This window comes from Erpetoichthys calabaricus, chromosome 12 (genome assembly GCF_900747795.2).
Source record: "Erpetoichthys calabaricus chromosome 12, fErpCal1.3, whole genome shotgun sequence".
Classification (NCBI taxonomy): Eukaryota; Metazoa; Chordata; class Cladistia; order Polypteriformes; family Polypteridae; genus Erpetoichthys; species Erpetoichthys calabaricus.
In genome coordinates, this window is record NC_041405.2 from 7,625,309 (window position 1) to 7,652,371 (window position 27,063).

The 27,063-nt window shown below is 39.8% G+C and overlaps 2 protein-coding genes across 2 annotated transcripts in view; both read left to right on the forward strand.

Moving 5' to 3' along the window:
- LOC114661801 (tapasin-related protein-like) overlaps positions 1-27,063 on the forward strand; it is a 259,850-nt gene that overhangs the window by 57,210 nt on the left and 175,577 nt on the right. The window lies entirely within an intron of this gene.
- LOC114662259 (tapasin-related protein-like) overlaps positions 2,693-27,063 on the forward strand; it is a 129,209-nt gene continuing 104,838 nt past the window's right edge. Inside the window, exon 1 of the mRNA XM_051934714.1 lies at positions 2,693-2,874. Coding sequence (XP_051790674.1) covers positions 2,802-2,874 — 73 coding nt within the window. The 5' untranslated portion in view covers positions 2,693-2,801. The remainder of the gene's footprint in view (positions 2,875-27,063) is intronic.

Below are 27,063 nucleotides of genomic sequence, written 5' to 3' on the forward strand. Positions count from 1 at the left end.
AGAAGTACTTGCTCAGTACTCTAACATGGCAGACACAAGAGTGGCAGCGGACGCATCGCCATATGGGATTGGAGCTGTTCTTACACAAAAGCAGCAAGATGGTTCATGGCGACCCATTACATACATTTCAAGAGGACTAACAGACACAGAGAGGCGCTACGCCCAAATTGAAAAGGAGGCGTTAGCTGTCACATGGGCATGTGAAAGACTGTCATCATACTTAATGGGTCTACATTTCACTTAAATGACAGACCATAAACCTCTGGTCCCTCTGCTCAGCACTAGAGGCTTGGATGATCTTCCCCCGAGGGTCTTGAGGTTTCGTTTAAGACTGCTACGCTTTACCTTTAACATCATTCATGTGCCAGGAAAGAACCTCATCACAGCTGATGCCCTGTCTAGAGCACCGCTACCTGTTCCGCCCTCTGCAGGTGAGCTGCAGTTTGAAAAAGAGGTGGAAGTTTTTGTTGACAGTCTGGTGATCGGTCTCCCAGCCTCAGACAGGAAGCTGGAGACTGTAAAGACGGCACAAAAAGAAGATTATGTGTGTAGAAAAGTGATTGAGCACTGTTCCACTGGATGGCCAGAGAAATGCCAGCTAGACCCAGACATTAAGCCCTTTTGGCAGCATAGAATGGACTTTCATCTTGCAAAGGATCTTCTGATGAAAGGACAGATTGGTAATACCACATATCCTCAGAGCAAACATTCTAGAATCTAGAGCGTCTGCATGAAGGCCATCAGGGGATTTCCAAGTGCAGAGCCAGAGCTCGAGAGTCTGTGTGGTGGCCAGGCATCTCCACAGAGATTGGTCGCATGGTAGATAGCTGCGAGATATGTCAAAAACACAGGGTACAGTCTCGCGAACCACTGATACCAACTCAGGTCCCAGACCGCCCATGGCAAAAGGTCGGTATGGATCTTTTTGAATGGTCCAAGAGACAATACCTTCTCTTAATAGACTTTTTCTCAAGATTTATTGAGGTAGTTGAACTTAAGTGCACTTCGGCTGAAGTCACCGTTAAAGCTATCAAGGAGATCTTTGCAAGACATGGAACTGCAGAGACTGTTGTTTCTGATAACGGGCCACAGTTTTCCTCAGAGCTATTCAAAATGTTTGCAGAGGAGTATCAGTTCACACATGTCACCAGCAGCCCACGTTATCCCCAAGCCAACGGGGAGGCCGAACGTGCAGTGCGGACTATAAAGGACTTGTGGAAGAAGGATCCTGATCATAGCCAAGCACTACTGGCATACAGAGCCACTCCACTGGAACATGGGTTCTCGCCAGCACAACTGCTAATGGGGAGAAACCTGCGTACGTCCCTACCCCAACCAACAGCTAAAATGGATCCTCAGTGGCCAGACCTGCTTGCTTTTCGAAAGAAGGATGAAGAGGGACGGCGTCAGCAGGCAAAATATTACAACAGGAGACACAGGTCCAGACCTCTGTCACAATTCACACCTGGACAGAAGGTTTGGATCACTACAGAAGGAACTAGTGGTGCAGTTGTCAGGTCTGCCAGTACTCCCAGATCATATGTGGTAGAAACAGATAGGGGTACTTTCAGGCGAAATAGAAGCCATCTTCGACCCACAGGAACTATTACTAAGTCTGGTCGAATGGTGAAAGCGCCTGACAGAATGGATTTGTGAACTATCAGAGAAAATAACATCGCACAAGTGTTCTAAATCTAAGTGGTTGCATATGTTTTGCTGTGTGAAAAAAAAAAAAAAAGTGTACATTATGTGTTGTTGGGAAAGAAAGAGAAAGGGAAAAAGGAAAAGACGATTAAAGCTAAAAGGAGGAGGTGTAGTAATAGGACTACTATTCCCATGAGGCTTTGCGGTATGCCCAGGATGTTGGAGGGTAGGGAACTTCCTGCTGCTTGTTGAATAAACGTTTTCTAAGGTTGCGACTCCGAGTCCTGCCGCGTCCTCATTATACATTTAAAAATATTAGATTGGCTTAAATGTTTATTCTAAATTGGTTTAAAACAATATTGCACACATGCATAGTACATTTAAAAAAACGTAATCACTTTTATTATTAACATTTTACTTAACATTTTACTAAACTAAACTAAACGTGGTGTAAACATTGTAATTATATTGTAAATTTGTTCCATGAATGTAAATGAAAAACTATTTTCAATTAACACAGATCTTGATGATTTTAATTTTTTCGACATGTTAAATGGTTCCCATAGACCCGAACACAACGTAAATGGTAAAAGTGTATTTCACAGAAACGATCCGTATTGTTAGTTTGATGTATGACAAGACGTGATGACAGAAACCCTCTGAACTTCACAATGATGCGTATTTTTTGGTTTGATGTACTGTTTTTCTTTCACATTTTTATCACTTAATTTTTGAACGTGTCCTTGACCCGACGTTACATTCCGGGCTTTGCCGAGATCAGCCAAAACCTTCCAAAAGTAATTTTACGAAGACGGTCCTGAAATGACGGTGACGTCACTTCCAGTTCTGTAACTAAGGGTCAACAACTGCGGTGACTTATGGTGCTGTGGCTCTGCAAGTGGATGCTACTCGCAATATCTACTTGGGCAACACCCTTCTCATTATGTCCGATGTGACGACACTTATTTGCGACATATATATGTACATTGTCATCAGCGGAGCGACACCACTCTCAGCCAATCACGATTCTAAATGACTTCCTTGCTTCTTTAACTCTACCGGATCTGGTAGCGAGTCTGTTTATTTTTCTTACTGGAAAATTATTTTTGGAATATACTGTAATAAGCCCTGAGAGGAAAGACAGCGACGTGTCTAAAATGAAGAGTTGCAGTGCTATGAGGCAGCTTTCTAAAATCGTCATCATGTTCTGCATGTTGTTGCTTCCCCACAGTAAGTTTACTTTTAGTTGCTGCTTTTACGATTTCGATGTGTCGACCTCTGGTTAGATTGCTGCTTTGCATGTCCAGTGTTGTAATCGAGTTCTGTCCGCACTTGAATGTTATCCCAGTGGAGTCTGCACGTTCTCTCTACGTTGCCTCGGCTTTCCTCCCAAATCACCAAATATGTGCAGGTTATGATACTGTCAGGTCTGAACTGCCCAGTGTGTGTGAACGTGACCAGTAATGGACAGCAGTGCGAATGGTCCTAATGAGTTAATCTCCCACCCCTGTTATCATGATGTGGGCTACGTTAGTTTGAGGATGACATGAGATTAATATTCCTAACACCGTATTAATATCTAATGCAATAATTGTTAGCTAGGGTTCAAAATTTTGAAATTAGTCAGAAATTTTCATGATCCCACACCTGAACATTAGGAATGCCACCTCGCCCCCCAAAGTCAGACAGTTGACTTATTTATTGAACAAAATAGCAGGTTTCGGCAGTGCTAACATAATTACAGAGGTTTCTGTAATAACCGATCAGCATTAATACATAATTAATTAATGATGAGCTATGAGGGTTTACCATTAGGACACTGGAATATTGGTTGCTGAAAATGGAGCGTTGCTGTCATATGTGGGTAATAAATTTAAAATTGGTACAGTAATTCCTTATAATTTGTTGGAGATTATGGGCATAGGACCCCACCTAATGTGGAAACCCACAAATATGTTTGGAAATCATGAATAATGTATATTCTAAGTTTCGTTGTACTAAGTAAGAAGCAAAACATTGAAAGAAATGTAAGATCGAGCGACGTCTGTGCCGTAAAATCACACGTGTAAGACAGACTGCCCTGACAAAGATTTGTGGCATCTTCAAAGTCCATAGTTCAACAGTTCTTTAGTGAGCTGTAACTTTTTATAAAAATTATAGTACATTTTTGCTTGAATCTGTGGTAGTAAATCACAAACATGATTAATATTACAGATACAAAAGAAATCAGGAGGACTTTTGATGTTTATGAATATTTCAACTCTCAAAAGATCGATGCAAAGTTATTGATGAAGCCAGTTGTATGCTTATATCGATGGACACATACCGAATGTCAGTTCAACACAAATCCAGCTCAAGCCGATTATGACAGCAGCAATCCAAGCTGTGAGAGCACAATAAAAAGGAGGCGTATCAGACGTCGTGGTAGATTTTCTGATGCAGCTAGACGGAAGCAACTTCGTGCAGCTGCCGCCAAATACTCGCAGAAAAATCCACAAGTTCATAAACACGCTGTGGCTAAATACTCAGAAGCAAATCCACAAGTTCATAGGGACGCTGTGGCTAAATACTCGCAAGCACATCCACAAGTTCATAGGGACGCTGTGGCTAAATACTCAGAAGCAAATCCACAAGTTCATAGGGACGCTGTGGCTAAATACTCGCAAGCAAATCCACAAGTTAATAGAGCTTCTGTTTCTAGATACGATCCCAATAATGAAAAGTGGCTCATACGAAAGCAACAGGTTTGGCTCAAAAAAGCCAATTGTGGATTTGCGTACGACCCAAACATACATTATGAGTCTGACAAAACAGTACACATTGGATCCATGGATGTTCACTGTGACTATTGTCAAGCTCAGAAGTGGAAATGCGAGTCTCCTGGTTTGTGCTGTAACGGTGGTAAAGTCTCTCTCACTCCTTTACGTAAGCTTCCTGACCTTCTTGAGGGCCTGTTAAATGGCGGATATCCTCAAAGTGAGCATTTCTTGAACAATATTCGAAAGTACAACAGCGCATTTCAAATGACGTCATTTGGTGCTAACCAAATTGTTGAGGGAAATTTTATGCCTTCATTTAAAGTTCAGGGACAAGTGTATCACTTGATTGGCAGTCTTTTACCTATGCCGAGTGAGGAACACAAATTTTTGCAAATTTATTTCGTCGGGGACGATGAAAAGGAAGCACAAATCCGCTGCGCTAATTTTTCTGGACTTAACATACCCCTGGTCAAGCAATTACAAAAAATGCTCCATGACTGTAACACTTACATCCAGGACTTCCACTCCACAATGGACAGTATTTCATATGATATCAAAGACTTCAAAGTTGTCATTCACGCAGACAAAAAACCATTACATGCACACTAAAGCAGATTTAATAAACCCACAGTTCATCAAGTTGGTGTTGTCATCGTTGGGCAAACGTTCAACAATAGAGATATAGTCTTGAAAACCAGGGACAATAAACTACAACGCATTAAGGAAACCCACAGATCCTATGATGCACTTCAATATCCTGTCATGTTCTGCTATGGTGAAGACGGCTATTCTGTGTCTATACCTCAACTTCATGCTACCAGTAAGTTGCCTATGAACAAAACCGTCTCTGCAGCAAACTTCTATTCATACCGGATTATGATCAGACAACATCATGATAAAACTATCCTTTTCTTCCGAACTTTATTAAATCAGTTTTTAGTTGATATGTACGCAAAAATTGAATCCAAAAGACTAAATTATATCAGACTAAATCAGATAAAACTACGAGCTGAAAATTACGTTCACTTAAAAGATGCTATTGACAAAAACGACACTGATTTAATAGAACTTGGTCAAGCTGTGATATTACCATCTTCCTTCACTGGAGGACCTTGCTATATGCACGAGCGTACACAAGATGCAATGACATACGTACGTCATTATGGCCGCCCTGACTTTTTCATCACATTTACTTGCAATCCTAAATGGCCTGACATCACTGAAATTCTCCTTCCATGTCAAAAACCTCACGATGGCCACGACCTTATCAGTCGTGTATTTCATCTCAAGATTCGCAAAATGATAGACTTGCTCACGAAGAGTAACATTTTCGGCTGTACAAATTGCTACATGTACACCATAGAGTGGCAAAAGCGAGGTATTCCCCATGCACACATTCTATTGTGGCTAAAGGATAGGATTAAACCAGCTCTCATCGATCAAGTCATCCGTGCGGAAATTCCTGATCCACAGACTGACCCTGCCCTACAAAAAATAGTAAAATCCACCATGATTCACGGCCCATGTGGACCTCATAATATCAACTCACCCTGCATGATCAACAGAATATACACTAAGAAGTACCCACGTCCATTCATCTCAGAAACTCAGACCGGAGAGGATGGTTACCCTCGGTACCGCCAGCGCGCACCTGCTGATGGAGGTCATACAATTAACATCAAAGGAGTAGATATCGACAACAGATGGGTGGTCCCTTATAGTCCTGTGCTGTCCCACTTCTTCAATGCTCACATCAATGTCGAATTTTGCAGTTCAGTAAAATCAATCAAATACATCTGCAAGTATGTTAACAAGGGAAGTGTCCAGGCAGTATTTACAATACAAAATCAAAATGACGAAGTATCTTGATACGAAGCTGGTCGTTACATTAGTAGCTCTGAAGCAGCCTGGCGCATTTTCTGTTTTCCCATTCACGAATGTTTCCCTTCGGTCGTTCATCTTGCTGTGCATCTTGAGAACGGACAAAGAATTTATTTCACAGAAGGCAACGTTGCCGATAAAGTACACAATCCACCACAAACCACCCTTTTAGCGTTCTATGACCTTTGCAAACACGATGATTTTGCAAAACAACTTCATTATAATGAAATCCCAACATATTATGTGTGGGCAAACAACATGTTTCGTCGAAGGAAACAGGGCAACCCTGTACCAGGACATTCGGGAGTGAAAAAGGATAATGTACTGGGACGGGTCTACACTGTACACCCAAATAACTCTGAAAGCTACCATCTTCGACTGCTGCTCAACAAAATCACAGGTCCCACATCTTTCAAATCTCTCAGAAAAGTTGATGGTGTCCTACATCCGACCTATAAGTCAGCCTGCAGGGCACTCGGTTTATTACATGACGATATCAACTGGGACGAGACTCTACAGGAAGCTGCTCTGTCTCGCTCACCTCAAAAGATCCGTGAACTGTTTGCTGTCATGTTGGTGTTCTGCCAAATGGAAAACCCCTTAAACCTATGGGAAAAACATAAAGACAGCATAGCAGAAGATATTAGGAGACAGACTGAAATAGATCATATACGAAGAGAAGTCCACCAGTGGTTACATTTGATCTATAACAACTGTCTACAGTTGCTTGAAAACTACGTAATTGGTATTGGAAGTCAATCTCTTCATCATTACGGTTTGCCTTCACCTTTAACAGAACTGGCACAACTTACGTCAAATCCCGAGTACTTGAAAGAGACATCTTACAACACCTCGCAATTGGCCAATATAGTCACAAATAACGAGCGTTTGCTAAATAGTGACCAAAAGTCAGTTTATGAGCAAATCATGAGCAGCGTTGCGTCAGCCACTGGCACGGTGTTTTTCCTTGATGCTCCAGGAGGAACTGGTAAGACATTCCTAATAAACCTTCTCCTTGAAAAACTCCGAGCAAAACGTAACATTGCCATAGCTGTGGCTTCTTCTGGCATTGCTGCAACTCTTCTAGAGGGTGGCAGAACTGCTCATTCAGCTTTCAAGCTGCCTCTGAACCTCAACCATACTGAATCCCCCATGTGTAACATATCAAAGCAGAGCAACATGGCTGAAGTGCTGCGACATTGTCAGCTTATTGTCTGGGATGAATGCACTATGGCACACAGAGCAGGTATTGAAGCTTTAGACAGGACCCTCCAAGACATCCGAAACATCAACAAACTTATGGGAGGCTTGACAGTGTTACTGGCGGGAGACTTCCGCCAAACCCTACCAGTCGTGCCCAGAGGAACACGCGCTGATGAAGTTAAAGCATCTCTGAAATCTTCATACCTATGGCCACAAATTAATGTTATTACTTTAAAAATAAAATGACAATTCATTTGGAAGGCGACAAAAAAGCCGAGGAGTTCTCTGCTCTTCTAATGAGTATAGGTGATGGCACCTTCATACAAGAAAATCGTAAAATAAATATTCCTACAAATCTCTGTCTCATCGTGAATACCTTACAAAGCCTTCTTCAAAATGTTTACCCCGATCTACGAAATCTCCACCAAAATGACGTGTCATGGTTAAGAGAGAGAGCTATCCTGACACCAAAAAATGACATGACTACGACTATAAACCACATTTTACTTGAAGAACTACCTTCACAACCAAAAACATATCAATCTGTTGATTCAGTTGTAGAAGTTTACATTATCCGATAGAGTTTCTCAACACTCTAAATCAGGGATTCCCAAACTATTTTGGGCAAGAGACCCCTTTTCCAAAATGAACTGATACCTCAGACCCCCATAGCCAAATTACTTTAAAAGTCCTATCTCTAGTTTTTTTCCTATTGATACAAAATACTTACCAATTTAAAAGCTTTGCGGTTGGTTAAGTGAGTAAACTTGACATCATTTTCTCATCAAAATTTAACAAAATAAATAGACATAAAATTCAGTAAATATCAAGTGTAATTAATAATTATTAATATAAATTACGTAAAAATACTTAAGTAGGTAATTATTTTTTGAAAAAAAAACATTTAAATCGCAAAGTAAAGATAAAAAAATAAACAATTCAGTGTGATGGATGAACCTGGTGACTTTCTACCAATCTAGCTAAATCTGGTTCAATATTGGTGAGTTGCAGCCTTAAATCTCCGCGTTCGTTGATTTTCAAACAGTTTCTTTGTTTTGTCAAAATGTTTGTAACCACACTGAAGCCTTTTTCGACTAGGTATGATGATGGAAAAGCGATAAGGTATTTTTCAGCAATGTTCCACAATGCAGGATACTGTGTTTCAATGTTGCGCTGTAACCAGAACTTCTGATAGCCTTAGTTGAACTTCTGCTTAAGCTCCTCGTCTGTGCTGATGGTGATCAACTCTTCTTGCATTATCACATTAGCTTCTTCCATGGCTGTGATATTGTACGGATTTATTATCCATTGAGGAATTTTGTAAATTTAAGAGATCCTCAAACCTCTTAGTAAAATCCTTGTGTAATGCGTCCAAGTGAGTGACATATGATAAAATAACATCGTCTTGAAGCATTTCTGGTAATTTTGACAAATGCGGAAACTGTGAATATTCTTTTCTGCTTAAATTTTGTTTATAAAGGATAAATTTACCCACAAAGGCCGATATTATTAATTTTGTTTTAATCAAGTTGAGATCGTCACCCTGCAGCTGCAAATTAACTTTGTTAAACATACCAAAGATATCAGTCAAGTAATAAATATCTGTTTTACAATTGTTCAGATTTTCTTTCAAATTCGGATCTTTTTCTTGTAAAAACTCCAACACAGATTCAAAAATAGTTGAAAATCTTGCTAAGCAAGAGCCTCGATAGCCAGCGAACTTCAGTGTGCAGAAGTAACCGAGTAAAGACTTCGTCGTTTTCCTCACATAGCTGAGCAAATAACCGAGAGTTCAGAGAATTGCTTCGAATCTTGTTGACAGCATTTATAACATATTGTAAAGACTGGTGCAATCTAGGACACAGATTTTTTGCTACTAAATGCTGTCTGTGAATCACGCAGTGAATGACCAGTACCTCAGGCAGTTGTCGCTTTAAGTGAGCTATAAAACCTCGATGACGACCAACCATAGATGGTGCACCATCAGTCGCAACAGAAACAATGTTCTTCCATGGAATAGCTTTGTCGGTAAAAAAACGTTCCACGGCCTGAAAAATCGATTCTCCTCTGGTATCAGTCTCTAAATATGTAGCAAAAAGCAGTTCTTGGCACATATTTTCATCTTTAATATATCGAACATATCCTAACAACAGAGATTCATTGCCGGGTAATGTAGACTCGTCCAACTGGAGAGAGAATCTGTTGGTCTGTAAGAAATTGCATAAAATGTTTTCCACGTCGCAACTCATCTCGTCTATTCGTCTCTGAACGGTGTTATTGCTCAAAGGAATTCTCTTTATAATATCATGTGCGGGCTTGTGCAATACATTGTTGAGGACCTCCGCAATGGCTGGTAAAATAAGCTGCTCTCCAATTGTGTGTGGTTTCCCCGACTTCGCTATTAGTAAAGATATATTATAGGACGCTCGTAAACCATCAACGTCTTGCATAGATGATGACGCAAACATCGATCTTATGGATGGCCTTTTCTCTAGTTTTTCTTTAAGTGCTTGAAAGAATGACAAGGGCTTACTTTTTTTGTCAGCATGTACTCTTGATAAGTGGTCCTCCATTTTTGAAGGCTTCATGGCATCGTTACTGAATACTTTTTCACATATGAGACACATCGGCAAGTGTTGATTTGATAGAGATGGAATAAATCCAAACTTCAAGTAGTCCAAACTGTATTGTCTGCATTTTTTTTTCGTGTCTGCCATCATAAAACTAGCAGTAAACTTGCAAATCAAAAAAAAAAATATGTTTAAGAAACTACTTAAAAAAACAATAATAAAACGCGAGTAGGTAACTAAGCACTTTGTAAATTCTTTTTCAATCACTTTATTTTAATTCACTTTATTTAACTATGTAATCACTTTGTAATCTCTTGAAATAAATTAGTAGATGAGTGTATTATCATTCAAGCTCCAACGAATTTCAAAACGCAAATGAACTTTCAACCTAAGTGCAAGCTTGTTATATAGTAAAATATCAGGAGCATGTTTGGACTTGAACTTGATCATGATTTCGTTCGTGTTAAATCGCGTATATGCGTCAAATACAGAACAAGTCAAAACGTGCCCGAAAGACTTATACGCTCGAACTCATTATCTTGCACGAACTTGTCCACGCTTATTGACTTGCCGAGTTTTTCATCTTGTACGAACTTGTGCACGCTTATCGACTTGTTGAGTTTTTTAAAAGTACAACAATGATACTTCCTACTAAATTATTAGTCATTTTTATAACAAGTTGGTACACGTAACACAACTTATACAGTATCTTGAAAGTTTCAAATAAGAACTTGTGTTAATTAATAGGGGTCGATTTTTAGACCTCGTCGACCCCCAAAATCAGTTTTCGTTTATGTCGACCCCTGGGAAACTGATTTCGACCCCAAGGGGTCGATATCGACCACTTTGGGAACCTCTGCTCTAAATCCTCCAGGCACTCCTGAGCATAATCTCATTTTGAAGGTTGGGGCACCAATAATGTTACTGAGAAACTTACAGCCACCGAAACTTTGTAACGGCACGAGACTTCAGGTGACATCTCTACAAAACAACCTAATTCAAGCAACTATTTTTACTGGCAGTGCCTCAGGTGACACAGTTTTTACCATCCCGGTTATACCATCTAATCTCCCATTTCAATTCAAACGTGTTCAATTTCCAGTAAGGCTCTGCTTCGCGATGACAATTAATAAGTCTCAAGGACAAACACTACAAAAGGTTGGCATTGATTTGATGCAGGATTGCTTTTCACATGGCCAACTGTATGTTGCATGCTCAAGAGTAAGCTCAGCGCACAGCTTGGTCGTATTACAACTGGAGGGCCAAACTGACAATGTGGTATACAAAGAGATCCTTAACAAATAATTTTTTATATATTTTTCCTCAGTTTAAAAATTTTTACTTTTTTCTTAATAAAAATATTCAGGCAGTATTTCGTGCTGCGAAGCGCGGGTATTTTGTTAGTATTTAATATACCTAAAATACCAAATTAACACAAATAAATTGTAATTAAACCTGATGCATTCTTGTTGTGGTGAGAATATGAATTATGCAGATGCTAAATGGGGTGGCTGTGGTTCGCACTGGTGTGTCGTTTGTCTGACTCCCCCACCCGGATGTTGTCTGTGTTCAGTTTGCACATTCCTGTTTTTCTTTTGTGAGTTTATTTGATGTATTTTGATGTAAAATGGCCTTTCAGCCCAGCAAAGCTCATCTGTCCCCTTCAGCTAATCCCTTCTGTACTCAGGTTTTCCTACCACATTCTCAATGACATGCTGGTTAGTTTGAGAGCCCATTTCAAATTGATGTTTGTGTGTGTGTGTGACAGACAGAGACAGCGGGCCCTGGGATGGAACATTTCCAGTCTTGTACCCAAGTGCCACTGGTAAGGGCTCTGGCCCACCTTAAGCAGATATGAGAATGACTATAATTTATTGCGCAAATAAAATCTTTTAAAGCTTTTCAAAATCTTTATATTTTCAATAAATTCATTTAATTCTTTTCCAGAGGATATTCTGGTTTGAGTGCTGTCTGTATCCAACCACATCTTCAAGCTTACAAATTATGTTGTTGTAAATTGGAGTATGTTGTTCTTACTGTCATACACTCACCAGCCACTTTATTAGGTCCACCTCGCTAGTCACCGGTTGAACCCCCTTTTGCCTTCAGAACTGCCATAATTGTTCATGGCATAGATTCAACAAAGTGCTGGAAACATTCCACAGGGATTTTAGTCCATATTGACATGATAGCATCACGCAGTTGCTGCAGATTAGTCGGTTACACATCCATGATTCAAATCTCCCGTTCCACCACATCCCAAAGGTGTTCTATTGGACTGAGATTTGATAACCATGGAGGCCATTTGGGTACAGTGAACTCATGGTCATTTTCAAGAAACCAGTTTGAGATGATTTGAGCTTTGTGACGTGGCACGTTACCCTACTGGAAGTAACCATCAGAAGATGGCGATCATAAAGGGATGGATATGGTCAGCAATAGCACTTAAGTAGGCTGTTGAATTTAAACAACGCTCAGTTGGTGTGCCAAGAAAGTATCCCTCACACCATTACATCACCACCACTAGTCTGAACCATTGATAGAAGGCAGGATGGATCCATGCTTTCATTTTGTTGAGGCCAAATTCTGATCTTACTATCCGAATGTTGCAACAGAGATTGAGTCTTATCAGACCAGGCAGCATTTTCCCAATCTTCTGTTGTCCAATTTTGGTGAGCCTATGTGAATTGTAGCTTCAGTTGCCTATCCGTAGCTGACAGGAGTGTCACCCGGTGTGGTCTTCTGCTGCTGTAGCCCACTAGCTTCAAGGTTCAACGTGTTATGCATTCAGTGGATGCTCTTCTGTGTCCCTCGAGTGTAACGTGTGCTTATTTGAGTTCCTATTGCCTTTCTATCAGCTCGAACCAGTCTGGTCATTCTCCTCTGGCATCAAAAGACATTTTCACGCAGAGAATTGCCACTCACTGGATATTTCCTCATTTCCGGACTATTCGCAGTATGTATATATCAGTATGCTTCTGCTGCAGAATGTGAATTTCCCATTGGGATTAATAAAGTGTGTGTGTGTGTGTGTGTGTGTGTGTGTGTGTGTCTGTCTGTCTGTCTGTCTGTCTGTCTGTCTGTCTGTCTGTCTGTCTGTCTATCTATCTATCTATCTATCTATCTATCTATCTATCTATCTATCTATCTATCTATCTATCAGTAAACCCTACAGATGGTTGTATGTGAAAGTCCCAGTAGATCATCAGCTTCTGAAATACTCAGACCAGCCTGTCTGGCACCAGCAAACATGCCACGTTCAAAGTCATTTCACTCACCTTTCTTCCCCATTCTGATGCTGGGTATGAACTTCAGCAAGTCATCTTGACGATGTCTATATGCCGAAATGCATGAAGTTGCTGCCATGTGATTGGCTGATTAGATATTTCAGTTAACAAGCAGTTGAAGAGGTGTACCTAATAAAGCGGCCAGTGATTGTGTATTTGTCTTACGTTGTTTACAGGGCGGTTTATGATATAACTGTTTACAGATTTTGTTTTCTCTTTCAGTTGCAAAACAGGCAGGTTGAGGCAGACAGTTAGTCAGAGGCAGCAGTTGAACTGGCAGCCTTAGATTTAAGGTTTTCTTATATTTTTCTTGTATTTTCTTTCAGCTACCGACACAAGATTTCAGATGTCCACTCAAGAGCAAAATCTGATGACTTCTCTAAACAGCGATGTTCTTCTGCCATGCATCTTCCGGACGCAAGGGGACTTGGTGGACACTAAATTCATAATTGTAACTTGGACACATAATAACAAGGAAATAGCGAGATACAAAGCTGGAGATGTTCTGATCACAAGCAAGGCTCTTCTATTTGAAAGTGAACTGCAGAAAGGAAACGCTTCCCTTCTTCTGAAGAATTTTCAAGTTGGAGATAAAGGAGAATACCTTTGTCATGTTGTCGATGCCCCAGACGAAGGCGAAATCAGAGTCCGCCTTGAAGGCATTGGTACGTTTTTAACTTTTTATGGTATTAGTCAGTTTATCAGCTCTTTGGGTATGATGACTTCTTTTTTCTGTCAACACATACAATGGAGATCACTTTCTACCAGAAACTGTCAGGGTGGCACTCCTGATGATTTGGCAGATTCCTTTGAAACAAAGAGCATAACAGAAACTTCAAGAGAGGCTAGAAAACAAAAACGTTTGCACCAATTAAATGGTATCATCTCGTACAGATTTGTTCATAATAATTTGAAACGTTTAATGCAGTGAGGTTTAAGTTTCTTTTTGTGCACACAGAGAAGCAAGAACCATAGAAGACTAAAGAGAGCCTCCAGAGACAGAATGTGTAACATGTGCACTCTTAGTGTGCTACGTAATCACCTCAATAAGAATACATTCACTTTAGAGTGTGTTGAAAGTTTATTTTGCCATTTGTTGAATGATCACTTCTTCCATTTAAAGAGTTTGTAAAAGATGAGAAGATATCTTGAAATGCAAACAAACCAATGTTTTATAAGTCCTAGTTTATTTCTAGCTGAAAGTAACATTTAAAGAAGATCACACTTACACAGGTATGTTTTTGTGTCCTCTGAGACTTTGAATATCTGAATTAAAGAGGACTGTCCACTGTAGTATGGCCACACGTGTGTCCTGTCATTTCCTACAGATTTTCCAGCTGTAGATTTACTGTTTACTGGCAGGACGTTGACTGAATTAGGTTTGCCAGTGGTGACCTGTGATAATAAGACTGTCCAATGACGATCATAGTCTCCAGTGGTGAGGTGACACACTTGTGTGCACAGGTCTTTAAAAACAAGGCTGCTTTTCAGGCATACTGCATGTTCTTGGTAACACACAATGCTGTCTGTTTTGTTTGCTTTTTGATTTTTTTGAAACAAACAATAGGATTTAAAGAAAATGTTTTAGTTTACCATGAGATATTAATGGAAAAATGCAGGTTTTAGATAATGAATGTTGAATTGTGAGGAGCGTTCAGTTTTGAAGGTGTGAATGGCACATACAGTCATGTGAAAAAGTCAGTACACCCTTTGGATTTTTTTTTTTTTTTTTTACGATATGTGGACATATCAAAATTTGATCTTCGTTTAAACAGCAACTACAGCATAGATAAACATAATATAACAAACATAATGCCACATTCACATTTTGTAGTCAGTTTTATAATTTGCCTGATTCTTCTGATATTCGGCTTGATTTCGCACTAATACATCTAGTATATCATTTCTGGAGCTTTGAGTGTCGGTTTTTGTGCTAGTTGTGGATTGTTCCTGTCTTTCCACTTTAACTTTAAGTTCATGTAGTATTTGTAGGATACTATCGCGTTCCATGCGTTCAATTGTGACTGTTGAAGAAGGTGATGATGCTTCAGCGGTTTTCTGGGTGGATGTGTCACATTTAATATCCAAAGCGCGCTTTAACTAAGGAGAAGCCTTTTGTACTTTTGACTTTATGCAATCCCATTCTTGCAATTTCATCTCTTCGAATTGATTAACTAGGTGTTCGTCAGATGTGTGTGTTAACAGGCTATTTGTATCTTTCAACCATTCCGCTGTAGCGTCAATAAATTCTTTCCATTTCTTAGAATTATCCGCGAATGTCGTTTTCTGTTTCTTAATCGTGCCTTCTTTACTTAACGCTGATAGTAGCCTTTTATGCAGCTCCTCTATCTGACTGTGCGTCTCACAGAAATTTCAAGTCTTTCTGCTACTTTAAATGATTTTCTGAAGTGTCTTTAAGGCTTTCTACTTCAGCCTTAAGCTCAGAAAGCTGATCTTTCCTTCTACTTATATGATCTTTAAGACCTCCAGTTCCATTCTCTGGCTTTGAGTCTGTACTCCAGTCACTCCCGACTTCACTTGAGCTATGCTTAGACATTGCCATGACAGCAGCTCGAATGACTCACAGCGCGTTTCCTGACAGCAACAAACGTCACAAGTCAAACACTGACAACAGACGACTTCCTTACAGCGAGGCTTCCATGACTCAAGCAGAAGCACAACTGATCATCCACAATGTCTTTTATAATATCACAGTCTCTTAAATCTTCTCAAGTTCAGGTACGGCGACCTTGCTTTCATTTACAATCATGCAGAGATAGAAGATGTGAGCACAGTACCTCAGAATTCTGGAGTAGAAGCGTCCTCTGTCCTCAGATGGTAGATTCCAGTTCAAGTTCAAGGCCTTAAGATGGCAAGTTTTCTGACGAAAATGTAGCTGCGTTTTTCCAAAGTTACCAAAGTTCAGCAGCTCTAACTCAAAAAATGGGATTCAACAAAGGCCTGACGCGCAGAAATGATTCCACAGACAAAATATCTTCATTTTTAAAAGTTTAGTTAAGTTTCATAGTAAAACAGTTCACACAAAAAAGAAAATTAAAATAGCAAAAAAGGGAAAAAATTCATGTTAAAAAAAGTTCAGTTCTAAGCTTAATGTTGTTACATCTCAAATCGTTACTATTTACTTAACATTTCTGAACCATTTCAAAACGGTCAGAAAACTGTATGCTTATCCCATTTCTGAGTAGAAAATGGGTCTTTTAAGTCCCTATGTACTGGGACCTGTTCTAAACACAACTGAATCTGTTATCACACTGTTTCTCAGTTATAGTAAGAAGGTTCTATCTCTTACTAACTTATAGGGGGAAAAGACTATACCATTGTGTATGACTATGGAAGAAATTTATATTCTATTCAAATTAAGAAAACATTAATATGAGTTTAACTCAAAACTTTAACTTTATAAAATTGGCTCTTACGTAAGCATAAATGTAAATTTAGCAAAATATTTGGAAAAAGTAAAAGGATCTCTACTATACATTTATCACTACCTGAAATACCCAAGTACAGTGGAACCTCGGTTCATGAATGTCTCGGTATACGTACAAATCGGTTTACGACCAAAAAGTTTGCCAAACTTTTGCATCTGTTCACGACCACACACTCGGTATACGAACACGCCAGTTTCCCTTTAAGTTTGTACGTGTTCAGTCTCTCCCTGTGCATTTCCTGTGCAGCGAGCGAGCGAGCAAGAGAGAGAGGCACACATACACAGGTGCGCGCGAGAGAGATACACACACACACACAGGCACGTGAGAGGGAGACACACACACAGGTGCGCAAGAGAGTTACACACACACACAAAGGCGCACGAGAAAGAGACACACACAGACGTGAGAGATACACACACACACACAGGCACGTGAGAGGGAGACACACACACAGGTGCGCAAGAGAGTTACACACACACACACACGAGAAAGAGACACACACAGACGTGAGAGATACACACACACACACACACACACAAGAGAGAAAGCGAGAGAGAGAGCTGGACGCATAAGGTAGAGAAGGCAATTAAAGAATGCACTGGGCTTGATTTTGTTTTCACTTCTGTTTACAGCGATCGGTTCGTAGCTTGATTTGTTGCAATGTTACTTTTCTTGGTGGTTTATTAAATTACGGATTTTTCAAATGTTCATTTTTTTCTCTGTGCTTAAAACTCATTAAAAAAATTGTTTTTAGCGAGCAGTTCGTAGCGCTATAGTGCGAACTATTGCAGTGTTAGTTTTCTCTGTTCAAGGTTTTCTCAGTGTTATTCAATGTTTTTACATTTAGTTTACTATTACGCTGTGCATTCTCTGGTATCATTAACTATATTTGTGCTTAAAAAAAATATTTATATGCAGTTCGTATGGTCTGGAACGGATTAATTGTATTTACATACAATCCTATGGGGGGAAATTACTTCGGTTCACAACCAAATCGGGTTACGACCAGAGTTTTGGAACGAATTATGGTTGTGAACCGAGGTTCCACTGTATTAGAACTAAGTACAGAAGATTAGGTGCAATTGGACAGAATGTCATTAGATAGGATCTTGCCTGAACCTGTCTTATTTAAACTTCAGACATTGTATTTGGTTTGCTCTTTGTTGTTGAAGTGTGTATTATCACCATGCTGTAATTGAATAAGCTCTTATAGACCTTCAGAAAGAAGGTTATAGATGTCTGCGAGTCTGGAAAGCGATTCACATACAGTAGATCCCCAAACAATTGAAAACCAGCCATTTCAGTGACAAGGGGATGCTGAAAGAAGTCTCTGAGAACTCTAGAATTTCCTCACGGTCCCTACAGGTGGTTCTGCCACTGCTGATGTGAAAGTTCACAAGTCTGCCATTAGAAAGAGGCTGCACAAATTGGATCTACATGGGTGGTGTCCAATGAGAATATCAGGGCAAGACTATAATTTGCCCATGAACATCTTGGCAAAGTTCAGGATTTCAAACCATGTGTTATGGACAGGTGAAGCAGACAGAGAGTTATTTGGCAACAATACCAGAAGACATGTTTAGTGAAAACCAAAGACCGCATTTGACCAGAAGAACTTGATAACAAGTGTAAAACATGGTGGTAGAAATGTTATTTTTTGGGGCTGCTCTGCTGTATCAGAGCCTGGGCATCTCACCATCATAGAATCCAGTAGGAATTCTTTATTGTACCAGAGGGTGCTTGAGGATAATGTGAGACCATCTGTCAGAAGACTGACACTCAACCAGAAGTGGACCAGTGACTAAACATGCCAATAATCCCACAATAGAATTGATGAATAGATAGAAATGGAGGTTTCTGGAATGACCAAGTCAAAGCCCAGATCTGAATCCCCTTGAGATGCTATAGGAGAATTTTAAATCGGCTATGCACAAATAACATACAGTGGTATGCAAAAGTATTCAATCCCCTTGAAAGTCATTATAATTTTCTGCATGACAAAACATTTGTATAAACATATTTATCCAGTCAAAGAGCTTCATGTACAATAGTCAACAACAAACCATGAAATATGTTGCACTCTATGATCTTTTGTAGCAGGTGTCCCCAGAGAGAGATAGAAGTCCAGTTGTGATTTGATATTCTCACTACTTTGTAGACTTTGAAGGCACTATATTAGTGTGGAATATAGTAAGTGAATGTCAAATGTTTTAGCAGTGGTATTCAAACCATTAAAGTATGGCAGTTCATTCTGCAGAAAGATGAACAAATATAACTTTCTTAACAGGTTGCATCATTTTTATTATTTGATTTAATCTAAATTAGGGGGCTTTATCCCGCTCATCAACCCCCAGGCAGGCACTATACGCTAGCCACTTTGTTGCTCTGCCTCTTGCGTATGGGGAATAGGATGTACAATTTAAACAGATTGTTATTTTCATGGGAATTGTTACATATTCATAATAGAACTAACTATTTTACATTACAACAAGTAATTAAACATAGAAAAAAATAATAAAACATAATAAATTGAAAGAAATTAACGTTTCATGTTGTGTTAGAGCTATTTGTTGCGTTATACATGTTCGTTCTGTTTGGCTTTGAAATTAACGCGCAAATACTTTTTTAACTTACACTTTTAATGTAAAATTTCAGTAAAAATAATATTTGTAATTAACTTTCCTTCAATATCGCATTGAATTTTGATTCCGTGTTTGGACTTACATCATGACAACGCAACGTATCAATGCCCATGAGTGAATATCGTTTCTTTCTCTCTAATAAATAAACCGACTTTTACGAATGTTTGTCACTATGATTTGTTAATCGTCATAGTAAAAGCTATTCTAATGGGAAATTGTAATCGTTTTAATACAAATCGCATATCAAGGTCTCTTTTGGTGTCTTAATGTTATCCCCTGAAGATGTACTACATTACCTTTCTTGTTGCCTCTTAAAATTTTAAATGTTAGAATTGTTTGACCAATTTTCAATACAATTAATTTTTTGAATTGCATAGCCCATCACTCAGACATAAATTACACAGTAACATTACGATACATCCTTCTTTCTACAGTAATTCAGCCGGTGGAAGACCGGACAGTGTTAATGGTTGTAGATATTCTACGGGATGTTGTAAGTTGATGTTTTCATTGTCCGCACCATCACCACCAACTTGCCGTGTAACTGATCGACAATTTTTGTGTTAATTCGTTCGTTTCTCGGTGCTAGGATTGCCCGTGTACTCATTTCTTCTGTTGATAACCCTTTGGGATAAAATTCTTAAATAAGATTTGGACATAATAAGTCTTCTTTTATTGGGAACTTAAAGTGAGGAAAACTTAAAAATTTATAAGAGCTGAGAGCACAGGAACTGTGTCTGAGAAAAGCATTCACACGAATGAGAGCTGAGAGGACCGTGGGCGTGGGCCGTTAACCGAAAATGGTTGAGAGGAGGACGGGACCCTCTCTACCAACTTGAAATAATCTCATGGCAATAGTCTCATCTCAAGATTTTCTTTTACAATAGAGAGATATACGTTCAGTCAGTCAGTCAGTCATTCTCCAACCCACTATATCCTAACATAGGGTCACTGGGGTCTGCTGGAGCCAATCCCAGCCAGCATAGGGCACAAGGCAGGAGCAAATCCCTGGGCAGGGCGCCAGCCCACTGCAGGACACACACACACACACATGCACCTAACCTGCATGTCTTTGGACTGTGGGAGGAAACCGAAGCACCCGGAAAAAACCCACGCAAACATGGGTAGAGCATGCAAACTCCACGCAGAGATGACCCAGGAAGTGAACCCAGGTCTCCTTACTGCAAGGCAGCAGCACTACTACTGCGCCACCAGAATACATTCAAAGTAGTGTAAAAATGATGGGAAAACCGAAGTCTTTTTTAAGGTTTTTTGACAGATTAATTTTTGTTTTGTGGTGTAGTAATAAGTTTTTACATGCATAATTTTTGACGACGTAAAAAAATACCAATTAAATTAATATTATTATTAGGTTGATTTAATTGTATTACCACTACAACATTGTTACAATGGGCGGCACGGTGGCGCAGTGGGTAGCGCTGCTGCCTCGCAGTTGGGTGATCTGGGGACCTGGGTTCGCTTCCCGGGTCCTCCCTGCGTGGAGTTTGCATGTTCTCCCCGTGTCTGCGTGGGTTTCCTCCGGGTGCTCCGGTTTCCTCCCACAGTCCAAAGACATGCAGGTTAGGTGGATTGGCGATTCTAAATTGGCCCTATTGTGTGCTTTGTGTATGGGTGTGTTTGTGTGTGTCCTGCGGTGGGTTGGCACCCTGCCCAGGATTGTTTCCTGCCTTGTGCCCTGTGTTGGCTGGGATTGGCTCCAGCAGACCCCCGTGACCCTGTGTTCGGATTCAGCGGGTTGGAAAATGGATGGATGGACATTGTTACAATAAGAATAATGTAAAATTAAAATATAGTTAACAAAAACAAACATTGAAACGACAAACAAATAATACTACGAACTTTTCATGATAAAACTATCTGTTGCTTTTACGGAGCACACCAGAAAATTTATATATGGCGGCTCGATTCCCGAGAGGGAGTGCAGTGAGTGTGTATGCCTGATGAGCCCAGAATTAGGGCGAAACACGTGTCGCGTACTCTTTGCATTATTTGACAGTAAACTATTTCAACCATTCTATGATCTGCTTCTCACAACTGAGGGCACCGTGGCGGATGTTAGCAGATCGCTGGCCAACCACAAAGCGTTACCTGGTAGGTAACCACCCATACAATCAGATTGTGACACAGACTACGAATGCCGTGAATATATATATATATATATATATATATATATATATATATATATATATAAAATATAATATAAATAAAAATGTAAATGTTTGTTTGTTCAAAATCTTAAATCTCTGAAAGTTCTTCACCGATTGCTTTGAAATTTTGACACAACGTTGCATTCGAATACGCGCGTTTTTATATACCTATATTATATAGATGTCACACCTGTGACAAGTAAAAACATGCTTTTGTTGAAAAACAGCGCCATCTGTTGGATGTAAAAGCAACACACGCTATACTAAATATTTTACGATTCCATTTCAATGTTTCCGATTTCCAAATTTACGATTCCATTTCAAATGCCACAGAGAAAAATTCCTCGATCGACACCAGCGGACAAAATAAATGCTTGCCTGAAATACTCTACTTTTGTGGCGACACATAAAGATGTTAAAATTAACTACAAATATGCGTGTCCAGCAGCAAAACGATCGATCAGCTGAGATATTCTCACATCAATTGCTGGAAATTGGGAATGGAAAGGTGCCGGTTGATCTGACCTCAGGACGAATTTCATTGCCTCATAACTTCTGCAATTTAGTGACGTCAAAAGAAAAATTGGTTGAAAAAGTATTTCCCAATATTCAAACCAATTATAAGAATCACGATTGGCTGAGTGAACGAGCTATTCTTGCAGCCAAGAACAAGGACATCTACGAACTTAACAATATTATTCAGTCTAACATTCAAAGCGAGGCAGTCACATACAAGTCCGTCGACACTGTTGTGGAAACAGATGAAGCGGTTAATTATCCAACAGAATTTTTGAATTCACTCGATCTGCCAGGGATGCCACCGCACGTACTGCAATTGAAATTCAGCATACCAATTATCATGTTGCGAAACATCAATCAGCCAAAGCTTTGCAATGGCACGCGGCTTGCAGTAAATAAATTAATGAGCAACGTCGTAGAAGCAACAATCTTGACAGGACCTTTCAAAGGTGAAGATGTCCTCATTCCTCGCATTCCTATGATTCCAACGGATATGTCATTTAAATTTAAGAGATTGCAATTCCCAATTCGATTGGCCTTTGCAATCACCATCAACAAAGCTCAGGGCCAATCTTTAGAATTGTGCGGTTTAGATCTAGACACGGATTGCTTCTCACATGGACAATTATATGTTGCGTGTTCTAGAGTCGGCAAACCAGACAATCTCTATATCTGCACAGACAATGGAACAACAAAAAATATTGTATACCCAGAAGCATTGTGAAATTAGACATATTAGAAATGTACGCTTTCTCTTTTCTTTCTTTTCCATTTAACCAGACTGAGCCACAGCAACGCGTGGCCGGGTACAGCTAGTATATAATATTTACAAATGGGCACTTTTTTATGGTTCTGACGCTGGTGTAGCTGTAGCCATTCATCATTCCCTGTCGTCTGCACAGGTGACTGCTCTGCTTGCTTTTAATTGTCATTACTAGAATACATTTAGAGGGATTAAACTACACAGAAAAAAGGACAAAATAATAGGAAAACCACAAAAGAGAGTTAAGCATTTAAAGCTATAGGAAAAATAGAAATATTTCTAAACGTCTTAAATGTAAAAATCATACTGCTGTGCTTTTCTAAATGCAGAATAAGAGAAGAGGGAAAAAAGTGATGAAAGTGGTGTTAATATCCCACCTGAGAGAGAGTCTGTGATAGCTGTGTACAAGAAATTGAAGGATTCCACCGTACTGACGAGACGAGTCACTTCCTTTCTGTTTGCTGTTTCCATTTTTATTAGTAATTAATCTAAACATGGTGGAGGATGAAAACACTGGCAAAGTGAATAAAGTTTTTTGACAAACACTGCATATTTACTATTACAATGGATAGTGTATACGTTTCAGTACATACTGTAAGCGTTCCAGTATTTGTTACATGCGCTCTGAAGAATAAATTAAGTCAAAAAGGCACTTTATGGAAAAGAAATATCATGAACTATATGTGCAGTACAGTCAGTGTAAGTGCTATCGTGTTTGGTACTCTAGCCGAAGGTGTAAATATAACGTCCTTATGCGGGATTGTTGACTGCAATGTTGTACATGCACAAGACCTGGAGGTTTTTTGAGGAGGGGATGTACCATGTGTGTAGCTTAGGTTATTATAAATTGAACTGGTGGAGAGGTTTCTGGGTCCCCCTTGGTGTTATGCACATGCACTGTATACAGTATCTCTCCTCTGTCTCTCTTTTGACCTGTGCTAGGTCGCTCGCAGCTTTTTTGGGCTTGAGGAATCCATCTCCTTCTGCATACATACATACATACATCTTGTATCACCCCAATCCCAAAGGTATCACGTCCTAGTGAGCTGAATGACTTTCGGCCTGTTGCTCTGACATCACATGTGATGAAGACCATGGAGAGGCTGCTGCTTCACCACCTTAGGCCACAGGTTCAACACGCCCTTGACCCTCTGCAGTTTGCATATCAGGAGAAGGTGGGAGCAGAGGATGCCATCATCTATATGCTACACCGATCCCTCTCTCACTTGGACAGATGTAGTGGTACTGTAAGAATTATGTTTCTAGACTTCTCTAGCGCCTTCAACACAATCCAACCTCTGCTCCTTAGGGACAAGCTGACAGAGATGGGATTAGATTCATACCTAGTGGCATGGATCGTGGACTATCTTAAAGACAGACCTCAGTATGTGCGTCTTGGGAACTGCACGTCTGACATTGTGGTCAGCAACACAGGAGCGCCACAGGGGACTGTACTTTCTCCGGTCCTGTTCAGCCTATATACATTGGACTTCCAATACAACTCGGAGTCCTGCCATGTGCAAAAGTTCGCTGATGACACTGCTATCGTGGGCTGTATCAGGAATGGGCTGGAGGAGGAGTATAGGGACCTAATCAATGACTTTGTTAAATGGTGCGACTCAAACCACCTACACCTGAACACCAGCAAAACCAAAGAGCTGGTGGTGGATTTTAGGAGGCCCAGACCCCTCATAGACCCAGTGATCATCAAAGGTGACTGTGTGCAGATGGTGCAGACCTATAAATATCTGGGAGTGCAGCTGGATGATAAATTAGACTGGACTGCCAATACTGATGCGCTGTGCAAGAAAGGACAGAGCCGGTTATACTACCTTAGAAGGCTGGCGTCCTTCAACATCTGCAATAAGATGCTGCAGATGTTCTATCAGACAGTTGTGGCGAGCGCCCTCTTCTACGCAGTGGTGTGCTGGGGAGGCAGCATTAAGAGGAAAGACGCCTCACGTCTGGACAAACTGGTGAGGAAGGCAAGCTCTATTGTTGGCATGGAGCTGGACAGTTTAACATCTGTGGCAGAGCGAATGGCGCTCAGCAGGCTCCTGTCAATCATGGAGAATCCACTGCATCCACTTAATAGTATCATCTCCAGACAGAAGAGCAGCTTCAACGACAGACTGCTGTCACTGTCCTGCTCCACAGACAGATTGAGGAGATCGTTTCTCCCCCAAACTATGCGACTCTTTAATTCCACCCAGAGGGGTAAACGTTAACATTCAACATTATACATAGTTATTGTCTGTTTTTCTATTTTTCACCTGCACTGTTATCATTCTTTAATTTAATATTATTTATTGTATCAGTATGCTGCTGCTGAAGAATGTCAATTTCCCATTGGGATTAATAAAGTATCTATCCATCTATCTATCCATCTATCTATTACTCTCTCCCTCCCTGGCAGCTGGACTCGAGATGTGGTTATACACTTGAGTTATGCTTTACATCTTACGTCAGCTTTGGTGAACCTTCATTCTTACACCTCTGAGGTCATATTATCCTGCTTCTTCTCCCTTATCAAACACCACTGCTTATTCACTTGTCCATCCATGTAAGTGGCGCTGTTGTGCTGGTAGTGACATTTGCCTGCACTGAGCGTGAAAAGTGATGGGATGCCTTAAAATAGCCCACTTGGTACAGCATTATTAGCGACAAATATCAACAACTGAAAAACATGTGTCACATAATTTTCTTTTTCTATAACATCACCAAAGTTCAACCAAATCCATCAAGGCATTTTTGAAATTCTGGGGTATTTTGTTCTTCTCTGGGGGGGAGAGAGTGTTGGGTCCTCTCAATGTAAATATATTGAAATGTCCTTTCTTTCCAGATACCTATTGCCCTAGATGTACTACCTTGCCAAATTTCAGCTTTTTTAACTAAACCGGAAATAATGTTTTTGTTGATGAGTGAATGAATGAGTCAGTCAGCTTTGCATTTTTACACAAACACATATAATATATTGTTTATACAGTATGTTTTTATATATTTTAAATGAAGATCAAATCTTTATTCATTTCATGGGGTGCACTGACTTTGTCTCATGACTTTATGGAGTTTAATGGACAGAGGAAAGGAGCGTCATGTAGTCAACAACAAACCATGAAATGTGTTGCACTGTATGATCTTTTGTAGCAGATGTGCCCACAGAAAGAGAGAGAAGTCCAGTTGTGATTCGATATTCTCACTGCTTTGTAGACTGTGAAGGCACTACAGTGTATTAGTGTGGAATATAGTAAGTGAATGTCAGAAGTTTTAGCAGTGGTGTTCAAACCATTTGAGGTGTGGCAGCTCATTCTGCAGAAAGGTAAACAAATATAATTTTCTTGACATATTGTGTCATTTTTATTATTTGTTTTTTGTCATTCATTAACATCTGTAATCTCCTTCTAGTCACTATGCTCATGCTTTGTTTCTAATAGACTAGGGAGATTCGCCCCCTGTTCGTTTTGCTTTTAATTCTCACAGATACGCCTCATCATTGGGAGAAACACTACTTTTCCCTGATGGCAACATGAATTAGACGATCTACAAGTCTCTGACTTAAAGTTTAAATACAAACAATATATTCGATCTCTTTTCGCTGTTCCATTATTTCACCAAGTAATAATTTCCATTTGTTTGCGTAAATGCGATCTTTACTATCCTTTTTTTGAGACTTTTGAATTTTTGTACTTCCATTATCTCTAACCTGCTCTGCATGTCTATCACGCCATTGTTTTTGAATTCTTAATGACGTTTTACTTTTTCATCTACTCTTTGTCTTTTATTTCCGGCCCCGGGCGTGGTTAGATCTCTTGGCACAAAGACTCGTCTCGCGGGCGTTTAAGTGTCTTTCTGAGAAAATCACGTTTCGTCTCCTTTCAAGATTTGTTTTTTATAATAGAGAGATGTAAATATTGAAAGAAAAAAAAAACACAATGCTTCCTTTAGAAATGACATTTGTCCACTGAGAGCTTGTTCTCATTAAAGTGGTGACATAACTGTAGCAGACAGAATTTGAGCATTAAATAACTTTAAAACATATTGTGTTATAAAGAGTCGTTTATTGTACACCCTCACCAGAAAGTAAAGGCCCTGCTGTTATTGTTGCTGCATATGATCAACTAAATGCATTTTCTAAATGAGATATAATTTGGAGAAAGTGATACCAAAGTAGTAAATAT